General features: G+C 33.5%; 1 protein-coding gene and 1 long non-coding RNA gene across 4 annotated transcripts; both read left to right on the forward strand.

The window, feature by feature from the left end:
- The first annotated feature begins 3,557 nt into the window (after positions 1 to 3,557).
- LOC100242818 (GRAS family protein RAM1) lies at positions 3,558 to 5,275 on the forward strand. The gene has a single exon (XM_002266176.4). The coding sequence runs from the start codon at positions 3,860 to 3,862 to the stop codon at positions 5,225 to 5,227; it is 1,368 nt and encodes a 455-aa protein (XP_002266212.1). The 5' UTR covers positions 3,558 to 3,859; the 3' UTR covers positions 5,228 to 5,275.
- Positions 5,276 to 15,299: 10,024 nt separating this feature from the next.
- Positions 15,300 to 19,948, forward strand: LOC104882634 (uncharacterized). 3 transcript variants are annotated; one of them, XR_788344.3, is made up of 5 exons: positions 15,301 to 15,959; positions 16,851 to 16,954; positions 17,959 to 18,021; positions 18,096 to 18,184; positions 19,724 to 19,948. It is a non-coding gene; the product is annotated as an uncharacterized LOC104882634 (long non-coding RNA). The 3 variants fall into 3 exon arrangements; XR_788342.3 differs by having other exon boundaries at positions 15,300 to 15,959; positions 17,959 to 18,184; XR_009465123.1 differs by lacking the exon at positions 17,959 to 18,021 and having other exon boundaries at positions 15,309 to 15,959.
- The last annotated feature ends 521 nt before the right edge of the window (positions 19,949 to 20,469 follow it).

Here is a 20,469-nt window from a genome sequence, read left to right on the forward strand (position 1 = left end):
GTATGCCGTCTCTTCCTCTACTTTAACCCAAAACTCCGTGTTTAACTTCCACCTTCCAAGGGGCCTTTCAAATGTCTGAGGAGTTAAAAGAAGGAAAGCTATGGGCCCAATTCAGTCAAAGATTACATAGTCATCATGGATAGATTGCATAATCGCGATATCTTTAGGTTATGTTTGGTTCTAAAAAAATATTAAGAAAAGAAAAAAAAATGTAAAGGAAAATGATTTTTTCATGTTTGGTTGTCTTATGAAAAATATAATTAAAACTAATTAAAAACTTATATATATTTAAATTATTTAATCTTTATATTGTGAGTTAAAATAAATAAAATGAGTTTGAAGTAACAAAAAAAAAAAATATTGACTTTTAATCTATTTTTTATTTTTTTTTAATTTTTTCTTTCCTTCTACTTTTCATTTGTACTTTCTTTCCTTTACATTTTTCCTCAAATTTTATGAGAACAAAACATAACCTTAAAGTATGTTTAGATTTGAAGAGTCAATGAAAAGAAGGACAAGAAAAATATATTTTCATGAAATTGGAACTTGAGAAAATTATTTTCTTAAGAAATTTTTTTTCTCTTAATATTAATTTTCTTTTTTCAATACTTGTAAGGAACCAAACATAACAATTCTTTGCATTATTTCATAACCATTGAAAACAAGAAGGGAAAATGAACATATTCATGATCATTTCCATTATAATAAGTTTGATACCGATCAAATTTACAAAAGATATCAAAACTCTGATTATGTTCCTCAATAATCAAACCTCCCTAGTTTTACATCAATCTAAATTTCAGGCTTCTGATATCCCAATGTTGGATCAATGCACATTGGGGTATAGAAGAACAATTGTACTTTGATAGGATATGTGAGAAGTCGCCATATGTCGATCTTGTAGTCTACAACGGTATCATCACTTTGCCTACAGCTTAATAAACTAACGAACGATACCTTCACTACTAATCAAAATCAACAATGGCCAAGTGTAGAGTAATAATTAATACATGTCCTCCTTGAACAAGACATTGAAAATATGAGAAATCAACATCAATATCTATGTCTTATGTGAGTTTTTACGGCAGATGCTGGCCTTGTTTGGACTGTCTATGATTTGCCTGTTTATTCCTTCCGCTAGATTCGATGTCCTTGCGCCCGAAAATACATTTTTTTTGGAGTCATGTTTGGTTAGATTTGAACACAGCCAGGAACAAGAAACATGGCCAGGAAAGGAAGAGTAGGTGGATATTTGAATATGGATAAACTCGTCTCAAACAAGAGAGGAAACAGCTGGGAAGTTCTTTAAAGTAGTATGCAATGTATCGTGACTCCCTTTCAGGTAATATATCTACGCATACAAAGAATAAGTTCCAGTTTACTGTGTAAGTTGGACTTTGTTAGAATAACTAGGAAGGAACAAGGAAAGAGTGAAAACAATGTTGAGTGCACTGTTGGTTGACTAGTGAATTTCTTGGATACTAGCTTTTTGTATACATGTTTGATGGACACATCTTCTTTTTCTTAAACTGCCACTCTTTGTTTTTCTTAATTAGTGTTGAGAATTATTGAATTCTAGTTAATTTAATATTATGCATTTTTTTGCCTCCCATGTAATGGCTAAGTATTTAATTTAACATGTATTTTTTTGCTATTTATGTAATGGTCTAAGAAGTATTTCTTACTACCAGATAATTTAAGAATTAATTAGTTAAAAATGATGAAATAATCCTTATATTTTTAAATTTAACCTCTTTTATGTTTTTGTTTGAAGAGTAATCCATTTATGACATAAATGTTATTGATTATTTCAAGTATTTACATGGATGTTTTAAAAGAAAAAATTATTTTTATAAGAAAAGAATAGGGACATTTTAGTCAAAATGTGGTTAAAAAATGATGAAGGGTTAGATTTCTAAAATTGAGTTTTTAATAGGCCTTTTAATCAAATAACCCATAATTTAATATGAGATTAGAGTTATTTGAATATGCTTAACTGACTCATATTTTTTTTTTCTTTGAATTACTTTTGGTTTTTCCTTAATTAATTGATCCTAGCTTTCAAAATCTCTTTAGAGTTCGATGGATTCAAAGGTTATCATTTCTATTATTCCCCATTTTGTAGAACCCCACATATATACTACATTTGGTGTGTACAGGATTTGAGTATCAGGTGTTTAACTATTTTATTAGATCGTTACCTAATGACTTAAAGTTTTTAATTATTAGTTTAACAAAAATAATTTGGGAAAAGAATCAATTTCAAAATGTATACTATTTCCCATTAATAAATTAATTAATTCTTAAGCCAAATGCATGTGGAAAAATGAGCTTGTAGTGTAACGATCCTTTTCCACTTTGATAGATATTATTTGTTAGCTTTGGACCCAAAATACCTTTATATCTAGGTTTAAAATATGTTTACAAGGTTAAGAAGAACTTATAAATATCTAGATATTTTTTTTACTATCTAAAGTGAAATATTATAATCACCTTTCGATGTAAACATGACATCCTTGTCACATCCCATGGAATTGTGAGACTAAACAATTATATATTTTTTGTGGGGTCAAACAAACTATTAGACCGAGATCGAGGATTGATTTTGATATCATTTGTAATAATATGCTACCAACCATATAGATATTGTCTATTTTTAACTTAAAGAGTCTTTAGAATTTTAAAACGCATCTATAATATTAACAAAGAGTTCATACAAATATAGTATAAAAAATGTTTTTCCTTATATGATATGAGATATCACAATATAATATTTTGAAGCATACAATATCTACACAATTAAAAGCTACTGTTACAAATGGTATCCAAGTTGATCATCAACCATGATATGAACCTTTGTTTGACCCTCACGTGTAAAGGATGCATGTTTATTTAACCTTATAATCTTATAAGACACAATAAGGTCATTGCATTTACATGGGGGATGATTGCGATAACTTATATTAGATATGAGAAAAAGTTGTGTTATAGATACATTTTAAAGTCATGGGACCCTTTGGACCTATAATAGACAATATTGGGAACAAATTGTTACATGTGAATAACACTTCGTCCATTGTAAAGAGATGTTAACTTGGATCATTCATCAATAATATGATTTATAATTAATCAAAATGACTAGTTAATCACTACACTAACTATAAATACTAATCAATATGCGACACAAAATGACTAAAATGCCCTCTAGTTGAAAGGGTTGTGTACTTGCCGCCTAAGGATTCCTTAAAATAATGGGCAATCCATAGATTGGAACAAAAGTTCAATATGCATACATAATTGGACACGTCCCAAATGAGGCATGCACTTTGATATACAATTGCAATTGCAACCCCAAAAAAACATAGAAAAGAAGAATAATACATGGGATGATAAGCTAAGTATAAAGAAAGGTATTTGGTGGGGTTTCTAGAAAGAAAATGCGAGGACAAGTCTCCAGGGACGGTAGGTTGGATTCCACATTTTTTCCGCTGTTTTTTGTCGACTTCAGATGGCATCTTTTGCGCCTTCCGAACCACCAAAGGACCCGAAACCGGACCCTTTCATGGCCCTTCAAAACGGCTATAAAGAATGGAAAAAAAAGGAAAATGGAACTCTTCCTTGACCTAAAGACACTGATTCATAGGGAACATAAAGATACCCTTTTTATCTCTACTTCTCATGTTGAGGAATAAAAACAAAAACTAGAGATCTCTGTTGACATCTATTGTGTTTGGTTTTATTCTCATGTTATGACACAAGGGAATTTTTATGGGTTATTCCCATTCCACTTCTTTTGCTTAAAGCTCAACCATTATCTTTGTTTCTCACCTTCTACACCTTCTGCGTATCTCTACCTCAAATGGAAGATATCGATGACGAGGGGCTTTTGGATCTTAGCCTTGCGATTGTTACAGATTCCGGGGTGGAGAGGAAGAGGAAGAGGAAGAGGAGGGAGGTTTTGGACAGCTTGAGTTCGTATGAAGGCTGTGAAGGGTTGATATTCAAGCTCCTTCAGATGAGAGAGCAAATGTTAAAACTCGACCACAAAAGAAAAGGGGTGGTTGAAGATGGAAAAGGCCTTCATTTGATCCATTTGTTGCTTATAACAGCCACTGCAGTCGATGAAAACAACGTGAGCGTGGCTGCGGAGAACCTAAGGGAGCTGTACCAAAGCGTGTGCTTGAACGGCGACTCTGTGCAACGCGTGGTAGCCTATTTCGCAGATGGGTTGGCAGCAAAGCTTCTCACCCGGAAATCCCCCTTCTATGACATGATCATGAAGGAACCGACGCCTGAGGAAGAGTTCTTAGCACACACCGATCTCTACCGCGTGTCTCCATACTACCAATTCGCTCATTTCACAGCAAATCAGGCTATAATCGAAGCATTTGAGGAGGAGGAAGAGAACAACAATCGGGCATTACATGTAGTCGATTTTGATGTCTCATATGGCTTCCAGTGGCCTTCCCTTATACAATCCCTTGCTGAAAAGGCAACCAGTGGAAATCGAATCTCCCTCCGGATAACAGGATTCGGAAGAAGCTTGGACGAGCTACAGGAAACCGAGACTAGGCTGATAAGCTTCTCAAAGGCTTTTCGGAACCTAGTATTTGAGTTCCAAGGGCTATTAAGAGGCTCCAAACTCACTAACCTGAGGAAAAAGAAGAATGAAACAGTTGCCGCAAACCTAGTTTTTCATCTCAACACCTTGACTAGTTTTTTGAAGATTTCAGAAACTTTGAAATCAGTACATTCACTTAACCCCTCCATTGTAATCTTGGTGGAACAAGAAGGAAGCAGAAGCCCCCAAAGCTTCTTATCGAGATTCATGGAGTCTTTGCATTATTTTGCAGCCATGTTTGATTCATTGGATGACTGCCTCCCACTAGAGAGTCCCGAGAGGTTGAGCATCGAGAAGAACCATCTGGGAAAAGAGATCAAAAGCATGTTGAACTACGACAAGGATGATACCAACTGTCCAAGATATGAGAAGATGGAGACGTGGAAGGGAAGGATGGAGAGCCATGGATTTACAGGGATCAAATTGAGCTCAAAGTCCATGATACAGGCCAAACTTCTTCTGAAAATCAGAAGCCATTACTGTCCTCTTCAATTTGATGGAGAGAGTGGTGGGTTTAGAGTTTTTGAAAGAGATGATGAAAGGGCTATTTCTCTTGGGTGGCAAGATAGGTGTCTGATAACGGCCTCTGCATGGCATTGTATATGATAGATGATGCTCGATCTTCTTCTAACACATTCATCATTTTTGCTATATATTTTCTCCATACAACTGTTTTATCATATTCAAATAATGAATCTCACAATTAGAGAATTGAAATGCAAATACTTTTGGTTTCTGCTAGTGATCTTGAGTGAAAATGGCATTTATGGCTAATGAAACACAATAGTTTGAAGTTAAAGGAAAAAAAGAAAAAAAGAATCTGCTAATTGTAAGATTTGTCTGTAAGGCTTTCAGAATCAAGGATTTATTGCAGTCAATTTTTTATATAGTAAATTAATCATCATGGTTATTTTGGCTTTAACATCAATCCTAACTTGGTGATCGATAAGCATGTACTCTATTCTTGGTTTCATATACGTCTTTGCCATAAGCAAAAACAATATGCTTTAGTTATTGGACATTTTCTGAGATGCGTCTGCTGTCTTGCCCATGAATTAGATGAGTATTGGAGTGCAATACCATTTTAACTTGTGTCTTGTACCTTTTGAAAGGAAAAGAATGGAAAAGAAAACCTAACAGGATTGGAAGTGCTTCGGTGGTTTCTCCTACATTGTAAAGTTACTTGTGCTTGTGGTCTATTAACTTTTCCTTTTTATCCTTCAACGATTTTTTCCTTTTGTCCTTTTGTTTGATAACCATATTCGCTAGGGTATGAGTACTGTTTTACTATTATACTGTGATATATTTAGTTTTTGAAGGATAACAAAGAAGGATTATATTTATGTTCAAATGTCAACACCATTCTTGGACTCCAACCTTGTTTAGGTTGAGTATTTTGATATTGTTTATTTTTTTATTTTTATCATAAAACACTTGAAAAAGAAAATTTAAAAGTTCAAAAGAAATCCAAAATCTCTAATATGGTTCCACATGAAAATGAAAAAAGCCCTCACCATAAAAATAACAAAAGAAATTATTATCATGACAATTATTTTAAAACATATACAATTTCCAATTCTTATTTATTTATTTATTTTAAGGGAGAAAAAAGCTTAAAATTCTTCATTTTTTATAGGAGAAATATTAAATAAATTTGAATTGATATGTAGTTGAAGGAAAAACCATTGTCTCAAAATACATGTTTTTGTTGGAAAAATAATTGAAACTCTAGAGTTTTTAAGGTCATTCAAATTAATATTTGGCAAAGCAGAGTCTACTCTAATTTTTTAATAAATTTCTGCTTAGATAAAATTATCCTTTTTTTTGGGGTCTTTTTAAATATTTCAATTGCTTTAATATATCTATTTAAAGTACAATAGTGTGTAGGAAATATTTGGAGTGGTCCATTCCACCTTTAGGGTATAGACAAACCTTCTTAGGGTTCTAGATCTTAGTAATGAAAGCCAACAAACATCTAAAACTTTAGATTTAGAAAGTTAGTGCTTTACTTCAGATCTTGATGTTCCCATACCAATTCCTGTTGGTGAAAATATGGCAAATGCATGGTAGATCTCAAAACATAATAACCTTCCCTCTAATGGCTTCTTTTGGATCCTAAGATGCGAGATGTGGAATCCTCTGAAAGGGTTGGTGGCTAGAGTTCTTTCTCTCTGTAAAGATTGAAATATAAGAGAGGCAAAAATGTGAGGCCTTGACCCTTAAAATGGGTTGATATAGGCTTCCTATGGGCTTAAGTGATTTGGGCCCATCTTGGACTTGGGTCACTTAAACTAGCCCACTTGTGTCCCAATTGATTAATTATTCCTATTGGGTTTGAATTAATCAATTAGTTTAATCTAGAGAGACCATTCACAAGTTTCTATTCAATCTTATGCATTTACTAAAATGCCCTTATTCATACAAGTGAACAAAGAATACAATTAACCCTTATAAACCATGTCATCATGGAAAATAAGCTTGAGCAGGGACTATTAACACCCATAGGAAAATTTTATCTCCCTTAGAATCCAATTATAAAGTTGATTCAATATCTCACTATAGAGAGTCATCTATGCTTTAGTATCCCATGCATATTAAAATGAGATAATAGAATTTGGGTCCGCAATCTAATATCTACTATATACAGACTCCTTATGAATAATTGTCAAAAATCTAATGCGGTGAATGTGTAAGGAAAATCAAATCTCTCTATTCCTTATACCCAAACCAGGTTAGGTACAATAAAAACTTTTCTTGGTCATTAGATACTAGCAATGGAAGCAAGTAATGAGCTTTTCAATAAAAGGATCTAAATTAAGTGCTATAGAATACAATACCTCAAATTTGGACTCTCCCAAACCTATTCCATTCAATGTAGAATCAAATTGTAGTAGTAGGAAGTTTCATATATCCACAATCTTCCACTAGGATGACTTAACCTTGCACTTGGTAGTCAACTGATAAGAAGGGTGAAGGCTAGGTCTCTCTTTTCTTTTTGGATGGTGGAAGACTACTAACCAGAAAACCCTAACCCCTAAGGGGGTATTTATAGAGTTCCCTAATTGGGCTTAAGTGACTTATGTTAGCATCTTAAATCTAAGCAATGGAAATATTACTAATTTGATAAAAAATTGATCTTTAGGGTTAAAGTGCTAACCTTTAGGTTTGGATGTTCCCAAACCTTAAATCCAAGTGTTGATGAATCAAATCGATGTTATTGGAAGTCTCGTAGACCCATGATCTTTTGCTGATGATTGAACCTCATTTTTTAACACATAAATGGAGAGAAGTTTGAGAAGGTGGAGGCTATGACTCTTTCTTCTCTCTAGATAAGGGAAGACAAAAGTAATGTAAATTCTAACCCCTAGGGGCTATTTATAGGGTTCCTAACTAGACTTAAGTGATTTGAGCCCATATGGGCTTGGATCCCATAATTTAGCCTAAATTGGGTCCTAATTGATTAATTAGCCCCACAAGACCATCTAATTAATCAATTAACTCAATCCAGAGATGTTGTTCACTAACCCATATGAAACTTTGCATAATTACCAAAACACCCTTATGCTCATAAGTGAACAAAGAGTCAATCTAACCCTCATAAACCATGCTAACAAGGTATATGAGCTTGAGTAGGACCACTAGAACCCATGACATAGCATTGTCTCCCTTAGAATCCAATTCTGAAGTTGATTTAACATCTCACTGTAGAGAAACAACTACATTATTACCTTATGTAAATGATAACGAGACACAAAGTGCTAGGGTCTGTGACTTGCTATCCATTATGTTTAGTCTCCCCATGAATTGGTGTCCTTAGTTTAGCAAGGAGAAAGCTATTAACTTTTTAAGACTACCTTTACTATCCTTCAGTTATAAATTCTTCTATTATGTGTTCAACTCACATGTCTTAGTTCTCAAAAAGCCTATGTCAAATTTCACTTAAGGAACTATTATGACCATAGTTTACATGAACATACCTCCTTAGGATCACCCAATGGGACACTTTGTCTCAATCTCATAAGATATCATGGTGCCTCTATTGAGAATACCTATTGCTACCAACTTCTATCAATAATGATTCAATCTATAGGGAATATATGATTAACTTATGATCTCATCCATAAGTTAAAACCACTACTAACTTTAGCATAAGCTTAGTATTCTCTCAATATTGAGAGATAACACAAGGAAGTAGCTTGGTGAAGTCATGACTACTTCATAGCCTTAAGTCATGACTCACTATAGGCCTTATCTAATGTGTAACCAGACATACTAGTGCACTCACCATGAGAAACCCATCTCGATAGCCATGATCAGCCATCCCTCCAATTAGGAGGAACATGTAGGGAAATCCAAATTTCTCCATTCCTTAGCCCTAGATCTCATATGGTGTATGCAAATTATCCTAGGCTTCTCTAAATCTATCAAAACGGAAACATATGACTACAAAAATCATATTAAGATAAAGATATAGAGAAGAAAAGGCTCATACCTAGATCTAGATGTTTCAAATCAATTCCACATGGAAAAGAAGTCTGAAGGTCTCGTACACCAAAGATCTTTCGCCTAATGCCTCTAACCACAATCTTAGCACTTCATAGTGTGGGTAATGGAAAGGAGGAACCTTTGGTTCTCTCTCCCTTTGGAGTTGGAATATGACTAACTGGAAGTCATTAAGAAACCTAAACCCCTAAGGGGGTATTTATAGGGTTGCCTATTGGGCTTAAATGACTTGAGCCCATCAAGGCTTGGGTTTCTTAATCTAGCCCAAAACAGGTCCTAATTGATTAATTAACCAGACAAGACCATCTAATTAATCAATTAGTCTAATCTAGATATCTTGTTCACTATCTCCTGTGCAACCTTATGTAATTACTAAAACACCCTTATGCATAAGAGTGAACTTAAAGCCAATCCAACAGTAAAAAATTGTGTCATCATGGTATATGAGCTCAAAGTAGGGACCATTGGGACCTATAGGAGTATTGGCTCCCTCAAAATCCAATTTTGAAGTTTATTCAACATTCCTCTAAAGAGGATCAACTGCACTTCAGTATCTTATGTAAATAACAATGAGAGGAAGCTATTGGGAATATCCAGATTTCTTAATTTCTTGTCCCTAGATCTTGTAGGGTGAATGAAAACTATCTTAGGCTTTTCTAAATCTATTGCGATAGAAATATGTGGCTATAAAAACCTTATTAGAATAAAGATCTAGAGTTATAACACTCATACCTAGATCTAGATGTTCCTAGATCAATTCTTAGTGGTGAAGAACAAACTTGTACACCAAATATCTTTCGCCCCATGACTCAAACCACGATCTTGGCACTCCAAAGTGTCGGATTTAGAAGGGAGGAAGCTACGACTCTCTTTCTCTCTGAAGGTAGAAGATGACTAAGTAAAGTCATAAGGAAATCCTAACCCCATAAAGGGGTATTTATACGATTCCCTTACTAAGCTTAAGTGACTTGAGCCTACCAAGGCTTGGGTCACTTAATTTAGCCCAAATTGGGTCTTAATTGATTAATTAACAACATAGGGCCATCTAATTAATTAATTAGCTTAATTTAAAGACCTTATTCACTATTCCCATTTCAACTTAGTGTAATTACCAAAACACCTTTATGCACATGAGTGAACCTAGAGCCAATCCAATCCTCATAAACCATGTCATCATGGTATTTGAACTCAGTACAGGGACCACTAAGACCCATACGAGTACTGGCTCCCTTAGAATCTAATTCTAAAATTTATTCAACATTCAACTAAAGAGAAATAATTGTACTCTAGCACCCTATGTAAATAACAATGGGATGAAGCTCAGGTCGTTGACCTATTGTTCACTGCATGCAGACTCTCCATGAACTGGTGTTTGTAATCTAGTAAGGTAGTGCTATTCCCTATCACGATTACCTCTTAGATCCTTGAGTTATAAATCCCACTTATTATGTGATCAATTGACATACTCTTGCTCTAATGAGTATATGCCAAATTCCACTAAAAGAATTACTATGACCACAAATTTCATGATCACATGTCCTTTGGATCACATAAGAGGACACACTGTCTCAATCTATGAGATATCATGGTGTCTCTATTGAGAATACCTATTGCCTTCATTAATAGTAACCCAATCCATAGGGACATATGACCACTTACGGGTCTTACCTATAGGTCAAAGCCTTCTATTGATTTTGGCACAGACTTAATATCCTCTCCAGGTTGAGAGTCCATGTAGTATAGTAGCTTGGTGAATCATGACAATTGATAGCCTTGCATCTAATTCACCGTAGGTCTTGTTTAGTGTGCATCACATACACTAGTGCACTCACTATGGGAAACCTATCATGACAACTAAGACAAGTCATCCCTTCAATTAGGAGGTAGTGCACTATAATCTCTACTGAATTGCCCAAATCCATGAACCGACTATGGACAATTTATCTATGTACAAGGAACCCATGACTTGTATCTTCTGTGCAACTCCTAGTACACCTAAGTCATGTACAATGTAAGAGACATGAGCTGAATGCTCAAATAAATGTTAATACAATAAAAAGATAACAAGGGGATAGTTTTTTCTAACTTTGTTACATCATGTCTTGCTTTTAAGGGCTCAATCCTAACAAAAGCTTGGGTCTGTGACTTACTATCCACTGCATATAGACTCCCATGAACTAGTGTCCATAATCTAACATGATAATCCTATCATCTATTAAGATTACCTCTTCAATCCTTGAGTTATCGATCCACTCATTATGTGATCAAATAACACTTTCTATTTCGTAAAGAGCATATGTTAAATTATACTTAAGGAATTACTATGAAACCATAGATTTCATGATCACATGTCTTTTGGATCATCCAAGAGGAGACGTTGTCTCAATCCCATGAGACATCATGGTGCCTCCATTGAGAATAGTTGTTGCCCCCAACCTTCATCAATAGTGACCCAATCCTTAGGTATATATGACCACTTTAGGGTCTCACTTACAGGTCAAAGCCTCCTGTTGATTTTGGTACATACTTAATAACCTCTTAAGGTTGAGAGTCCATCTAGTATAGTAGCTTTGTGAATCATGATGACTAATAGCCTTAGGTCATAATGTACCTTAGGTTTTATACAATGTGCATTAAATACACTAGTGCATTCACCATGGGAAACCCATTTCAATGAACAAGACAAGCTATCCCTCAAATTAAGAGGTGGTGCATTACAGTCTCCACTGGATTGCCCAAATCCATGAATTAATTGTGGACAACTTATCTATTTATAGAGAACCCATGACTTGCATCCTTTGTACGACTCTAAATATACTTAAGTCATGTACAATATAAGGGATATGGGCTAAATTTTCAAATCAATGTGAATACACCAAAGGGATAACAAGGGATAGTCAAGTTTGAATTTGTTACATCTTGTCTTGCTTTTAGGGGCTTAATCCCAATAGTGCACTACAACCTCAAATGGATTGCCTTACTACTTTCTCACTTATGCGATTAAAGGCACTCTCACTTAGGCATTTAGAGGTACTTTCTCAGTTAGACATTTTAGAGCCACTTTTAGAGTTAGGCGTTTAAAGGGACTTTCTCAGTTAGGCGTTCAAAGCCAATTTCACAGTTAGGCATTCAGAGGCACTTTCTTAATTAGGCGTTCAGAGGCACTTTCTTAATTAAGCATTCAGAGTCACTTTATCAGTTAGGTGTGTAAAGCCACTTTCTCACTTAGGCGTTCAGACCCACTTTCTCAATTAGGCGTTCAGAGCCACTTTCTAAATTAGGCGTTCATAGAGACTTTCTCACTTTGGCATTTAGAGCCACTTTCTCTATTAGGCAACCAAAGCCACTTTCTCAGTTAGGCGTTCAGAGCCACTATCTCACTTAGGCATTCAAAGCTACTTTCTCACTTAAACGCCCAAAGCCACTTTCTTAGTTAGGCGTTTAGGGCCACTTTCTCAATTCAATGTTCATAACCACTTTCTTAGTTAGACATTTAGAGCCACTTTCTTAGTAAGGCAATCAAATCCATTTTCTTAGTAAGGCAATCAGAGCCACTTTCTCAATTAGACTTTTAGAGCCATTTTCAGAGATAGGCCTTCAGAGCCACTTTCTAAGTTAGGGGTTTAGAGCAACTTTCTTAGTAAGGACTTAAGTTCCACTTTCCTAGTTAGGCATTCAAAGCCACTTTCTTAGTTAGGCGTTTAGAGCCACTTTCACAATTAGGCGGTCAAAGCCACTTTCTCACATAGGCGTTTAGAGCCGTTTTCTCAGGTAGGCATTTGGAGTCATGTTCTCAGTTAGGAATTCATAGCCACTTCTCACTTAGGCTTTCAGTGCCAATTGCTCAGCTAGGTGTTCAGAGCCACTTTCTCAATTAGGAGTTAAGAGTCACTTTCTCAATTAGCCATTAAGGGCCATTTTCTCAATTAGGCATTAAGAGCCACTTTCTCAATTAGGCGTTCAATACCATTTTCTCACTTAGGAGTTCAAAGCTAGTTTCTCACTTAGGCATTCGGAGCCACTTTCTCAGTTAGGCATTCAAAGCCCCTTTCACAGTTAGGCATTCAGAGTTACTTTCTTACTTAGGCGTTCAAATTCACTTTCTCAATTAAGCATTTACAATCACTTCCTCAATTAGGTGTTTAGAGCCACTTTCTTAATTAAGTGTTTAGTGCTACTTTGTTACTCAGCCGTTCAAAGCCACTTTCTCACTTAGGCGCTCAGAGACACTTGCTCACTTAGGTATTCAGAGCCATTTTCTAACTTTTGCCTTCACAACCACTTCGTCACTTTGGCGTTCAGAGTCACTTTCTCAATTAGGAGTTAAGATCCACTTTCTCTCTATTAGGCATTTGGAGACACTTTCTCAATTAAGTGTTCAAAGCCACTTTCTAAATTAGGCATTTAGAGCCACTTTCTCACTTAGGCATTCAAAGACATTTTCATAATTAGGTGTTCATAGCCACCTTCTCACTTAGGTGTCCAGTGCTAATTGCTCCGTTGGGCGTTTAGAGCCACTTTCTCAACTAAGCATTTAGAGCCATTTTCTTAGTTAGGTGTTCGAAGCCACTTTCTTAGCTAGGCATCCTAAGCCACTTTGTTAGTGAAGTGTTCATAGGCACTTTCTTACTTAGGCCTTCAAAGCCACTTTGCGAGTTAAGTGTTCATAGTCACTTTCTCAATTAGACGTTCAAAGCCAATTTCTTAGTTGGGCGTTCAAAGCTACTTTCTCAATTAGATGTTCGGAGCCACGTTCACAGTTAGGTGTTCAAAGCCACTTTCTCACTTAGACTTTCAAAGCCACTTTCTTACTTAGGCATTAAGAGCCATTTCTGCAGTTAGGTGTTCAAAGCCATTCTTTTAGTTAGGCGTTTAACAGCTACTTTCAATTAGGCATTCAGATGGACTTTCTTAATTAGGTGTTTAAAGCCAATTTCATAGTTAGGGGTTTAGAGACAACTTCCTCACTTTAGCATTCAGATCCACTTTCTCAATTAGGCATTTAGAGTCACTTTCTTAGTTAGGCATTCATAGCCACATTCCCACTTAGGCGTTCAGAGCGACTTTCTCCATAAGACATCTAGAGCCACCTTCTCTGTTAGGTGTTAGAAGCCACTTTCTTAGTTAGGCGTTCAGAGCCACTTTCTCAATTAGGCGTTCAAAGCCACTTTCTCAGTTAGGCATTCAAAGCCACTTTCTCAGTTAAGCGTTCATAGCAACTTTCTTACTTAGGAATTAAGGGCCATTTTCTCAATTAGGCATTCAGATCCATTCTCTTAATTTGAATTTTAGAGCCACTTTCTCAGTTAGGCATTTAGAGTCGCTTTCTCACTTAGGCATTCAAAGCCACTTTCTTAGTTAGGGGTTTAAGGCCACTTTCGTAGTTATGCGATTAGAGCCGCTTTGTTAGCTAAGCGTTTAGAGCCATTTCCTTAGTTTGGCGTTCAAAGCCACTTTCTCACTTAGGAGTTTAGAGCCACTTGCTCAGTCAGGCGTTCAAAGGCACTTTCCTACTTAGGCCTTTAGAGCCACTTTCTTAGTTAGACATTCAGAGCCACTTTCTCAATTAGGTGTTTAGAGCCACTTTCTTACTTAGGCGTCTAAGCCACTTTCTCACTTAGGCGTCTAAGCCACTTTCTCACTTAGGCGTTCACAACCACTTTCTCAGTTAAGTGCTTCGGAGCCACTTTCAGAGTTAGGCGTTCAATGAGACTTTCTTAGTTAGGCATTTAGAGCCAATTTCTTAGTTAGAGTTTTAGAGGCACTCTCTTAGTTAGGCGTTCAGAGCCACTTTCTCAGTTAGGGGTTTAACGCCACTTTCTTAGTTAAGTGATTAGAGCCACTTTCTTAGCTAGGCATTCAAAGCCACTTTTTTCATCTAGGCGTTTAGAGCCACTTTCTTAGTTTGGTGTTTAGAGCCACTTTCTCACTTAGGAGTTCAGAGCCACTTTCTCAACTAGCACTACTACAAAAATTGAAATTAATGACGCTTGATTCCTTGACACTTTTAAAAAACGTCATTATTTAGATTATAATATGAGATTCAATGGCGCTTATTAGAAGCGTCATTGTTTACTATAGTATTTTTCAATCCATGGCGCTTATTAGAAGTATCATCATTTGATAAGGCTTATTTGAATATTATTCAGTACATAATGGTGCTTATTCAAAGCGTGATAACATTAATCCCATAACTTGGCGCTTTAGAGAAATGTCATTGAATTATAGGTATAAATACTTCCCTAAAATATTCCCCTTTCCACGATCTCTCATCCACCAAACATTCCCTCTACCATTTCAAACCCCCCCAAATGCTCATACCAAATAAACCTGTGTACAAAACCGAATAGGATCTCTCATCCACCAAACACATCCTTCTTATTACTTTCCTAAAATCCCCTTTATCACTGTTACTGTTACCATCATAGAGAGAAAACTTCAATCTTGATATCGATGATGAAACCCTAGATTCTCTTGATGTTTTCCCGACTTGGTCCTTCTCGTGGAAGAAGTTGTGGCTATTCACGGACGCGAGTACTCCATTTCTTGATCCTGGAAACCTAGAAAAGGATCTTGAGGCTAGAGCCACTATAGGATATTCATTGTTATGGTTATTGATGTGGGTAATGGTTATGGGGTTCTTGATCCAGTTATTGTCAGCGAGAATTGGGGTGGCCATGGGCCATCATCTTGCTCAGATCTGTAATGAAAGAGTATCACATGGGTCGTTTTTGTCATGGGTTTTTGCCTAGATTGAGGCTAATATCTAGGAGCTAATTCTTAGCCGTGGGTTTTTGCCGTTTTGGGCTGGAGTTGTAATTTCTGCATTCAATTGGTAAGTCTCTTGATATTTTAAATTGTCTTTTTCTTTGTTCTTGTGTTTCTGCACAAGAAACTGAGATGAAGTCTGCCTTTTCTTTGACTTCTAATTCGTTTTTTTTAATTTGTCATTTCTTTAGCTTGCTTTTTTTTTTTTTTTTTTTGGTTTGGCCCTCCACCTCATATCATTATCAAATTCCGTTGACAAAGTGGTTGAATCCTCCAAATTCTTTATGGATCATTCACTTTTCACCCCTTCTAAATACTCTGTTTTTCACCACTTCTTTTTTCTTTGTAGAAAAAAAAAAAGGTGAATACTAATGTTACCTTTCAAAAAAATTAGAATAAATTTAAAAGTAACAGAAAAAACCACAAACCAATGATAATAAAAAAAAAAAAAAAAAAAAGGTTGAAGATTATACCAGAGGAAGCAACCTTAGAACTAAAACAACCCATATTTCTCTCTTTAAGTTGAGAAGGGTTATGTGACCCAACATGTTATCTGTAAAAGAAAATTTCCAAGGTGCGTGAATGGAAAGAGAATTTTTCTTTCCTTTTGTTTTGCCATAGGAGAATTGTTTTTGGCATTTCAATTTTTATTAAAATAAGAAAGTGGTTTGCATAACTTGGAAAGTTAAAATTATTCAATATCAATAACAAATACTTACTAAGTTTACGTACAAAAAATACAAATATTTTATGAGAAAATTTTATATTTATATATATATATATATATATATGGGAAAAAAACTTATTAATTGAGACTCCTTAACTATTGGACAATGATATTTTACTTCCATAAATTTACAAATTATAAAATTTTATTAAAAAAACAAAGGAAACTAATAAAGGAACTTAGATAATGATATATGTTCTATGCTGGTGTTTTTTTATATTTGTTTTGTAGGCTATCAATGATCATGGATCATATATAATGGGGTTTCAGTGAGCAACAGAGATGGGATGCAATCAGGAGAATCTAAGTTTTGCTATGATGAAGAAAAGACACAGGTTAATCTTTTCAACCCAACTTGTCAACTCCTTTCGTATTTATTGATATCTATATCATGACCCGTTTATTGTGATATTTTATTTTCTTGTCCTCTACCCATTTTCCCATTTATTGTATATTTGTATATTACATACATGAACATATTTAAGAAGTGATGTTTTTGGTGTCTCATGCTGGTGGGAATTCCTAGGTTTTTTAGGCTTTGTTTATATGGATAGAACATGGTTCTAAATTATATATTCTCTATATGCATAATTTATAATTTCAGTATCTTCTTTTCTTTTTTCTTGTATCATTTTATTTTAATGTATTTCATTATAGATTTGTGACCTTTATTTTACGTTTCCTTTTTTCTTTCAGAATGATTTTATGCATGGAGGGGGAATGCATATGAAACTTGGTTATTGCACACATGTTAGATTTTTAATATGAAACTAAAAAAGAAAACGTGTTGCTATGTAAGCTTTTTCATTTTTCTTTTTTATATTATAATAACCTTAGCTATGGCAATGCTATATATGTTTCATTCATATATATATGGAGTAATTACACCAGCATAATAGCAAAGATAAATTACAACATAAGAAATGCTCATTAATCTAACTTAATTTAAGACAACAAATTAATTAAACTCGATTTCTTTATAAGTATAGTAATTTCAATTAATGTGTATGCACAAATAAATTACTCTAAAGGTTTTAACTATATAGATTATTCTTATTAATTATATATCCAACTTAATCTATGTCTTTTCTTCTTTCTTCTATTAACTATCTCCAATTCTTCTAGCTAGTATGAAAACTATTATGATTTTTATTATTAGTGTAGTAAAATTTAATTATTATATATTAAATTTTGGATTGCTATTTCTTGTAACATATTCATTTTTTCTAAAATCAACAAAACCTTGTTGTTTTTAGATTTTCACTCTTTATTTTTATAAATGATAAGTATATTTAAGTTAATAAATCTGAAAAAAAGCATATTAACTAATTTATTGCAGGTATTTTGTGATTTTGTTGTGGATTAGATAAGGCCTAGCACACTACAGAGAACAATTTTAATTGTAAGTCCAATTGTTGAATTCCTAAATGTTGGTGTGAATCCCATACAATGTTAATGATTTCTTTCACCTCTTAGCTTTTGAATTTGGCAAGATTTGGTGGTTAACCAGTGACTTGAAAGAGGAGGGTTGTTGGAGGCTACACAAGCATGAACTTCGTGGAAAGGTACTTCAAAACTTGCTCACTTTGTGGTCTAATGTGTTGCACCACTCTAAATACAAGACCTTTGATGGTCCACAAGAATATTCAAGCAACCCAAATTTTAACATTATTATAATTTCTGGTTTTATGTTTGATATTTTTTTATCAATTAAATACATTTTTCACTACAAAATATGTGTTATGATTTATTTATTCATAAGAGAAAGATTTATACTGGAAATAGTATATAGTATTGACACTTCTTTTTTATCTTGAAATTGATACCGTTATAGCTTTGATAACTATAAAAACTAAACCGAAAGACCCATATAATGTTTTGGAGCATTGGGATCTTCATTTGATATATTATATTGTCAAAAAATATAATAATGATTTGATTTTTATTTACTTAATTTGAATATACTATCTTTCTAAAAATTAAAAGGAATAATAAAAAGTGTTGATAGATAGATATTGATATTTAATATAATGAATAATTAATGATTAAAAAAGATAAATAATATTAAATTATAAAAAAAATATTTTTATTTGTTTATAGGCTTAAATAAACTATATTGGTTATTATATTCATGTTCTGACTTATAATTAGTTTTATTTGTTTATAGGCTTAAATAAAATGCATATTGGTTATTATAATATATCAATAACATACTATAGAATATGTATATGTATAACTAAAAAAATGTAACAATTTTTCATATTTTTTTCTTTTCTTTTTCGAAATAAGAAATATTCTTAATACTAATAAATAATTGGCCTCTATACATTGAAATAGTCTATTTTTAAATATGTGCATGTCTCTTTTTCCTTTTTTCCCATCTGACCAATAAAAAAGGAGGACTGATGATTGAATGAGAAATGTTACTTCTATAAGAAAGCAGCTTATAAAAAGGTTAATGAAAGAAATGCCCTGTTTAAAGTCTAACATGTCATGATTTTTGGATTTGAAAATTTCTAAGAAAATATAGCATGAAAAATAATGGTAAGGAAAATTTTTTTTTACATCTCTTTTATTTATTTTTCTCCCTTATTTATGGTTTTAAATTTCTTGAGAAGTCATCCGCTTAGACTTATATTCCTTTGGTATTTTCTTTGTGTATTTGAATTTTTTTATATTCACTGCTTTGTGTGCATAACATTTATTTTTAGTTAATTGTTTATGTCATGTTTCATTTGTCCTCTTATTGTTATAGGGTACCACGAATCATTATTTTTAACTTTTTGATGTTATATCATATTTAGAAATATGTTACTCTTCAAGATTTTTTTTTTTTTTTTACTAATTAAACACTATTTAATTACAAAGTTTCTCTATTCAATTAGTGAAAGACATTTTATCCTTAAGTGATAAGCTTTAACTACATATTTTTCTCTAACTCATATTTATTTTCTCAATTTTTTCTACATTTCATTTTATATTGGTTCTAGTGTTTTTTTTTTCTTCAAATTTTTGTGAAATTTTTATACATAGTTTCAATTGTACTTATTAGTTGTTACATGTATGATTTAGAGTTTTTCTATTCTTTCTATATTTGTTTACAGATTGCAAGAGAAACTGGTTAGCCAAAAGAAGATAACCATTGTGTTGAAGGAGGTGATCTTGAAAACCATGAAGATTACATCAATAAAGTTATTTGGAGGTTGAACTATATTTTTTGTAAAATATAGATGTTAATAGTTGCACAGATATTTGTTTTTTTATTGAAAGAATTAGAAATTGTTATTCAAATATTTTGATATAATTAACAAATTTGTATGTAATTATCATTTATAAGTAGTACATTAATGGTTTGAATTAAGTTATTGTTTATTAATATTTGAAGGTATTTTTATTAGTCAAATCCAATTTAATTTTGGGGCTTGTTTTTTTTTCTTTTTATTTAATTGTCTAGGAAATCACTATTTTAATAACAAAAATATAAAAACTATTTTTAATATGAAATGTTCAAAGATGACGCTTCCAAAAGTGTCATGATAAAATATATTAAAGATGACGCTCCAATAAGTGTCAAGATTACCAATTTTGTAGAAATCATTTCACTAGAAAATGTTTAAAAAAATGACGCTTTTTAAAAGTGTTATTGTTAATGTTATTCAAAGATGACATCTTTTTAAGTGTCATTGAAAGCATCAATAAAAGATGACGCTTCCTAAAAACGTCAATGTAGGCTAAAACATATAATGACAGTGGAGGAGATGACGCTTTAGAGAAGCGCCATCTTTTACCTTTCTTGATGCGTAAAAAGCGTCATTGTTTCCCATTTTTCTTGTAGTGTAGTCATTTATAG

Source organism: Vitis vinifera, chromosome 18 (assembly GCF_030704535.1).
Source record: "Vitis vinifera cultivar Pinot Noir 40024 chromosome 18, ASM3070453v1".
Taxonomy (NCBI): Eukaryota; Viridiplantae; Streptophyta; class Magnoliopsida; order Vitales; family Vitaceae; genus Vitis; species Vitis vinifera.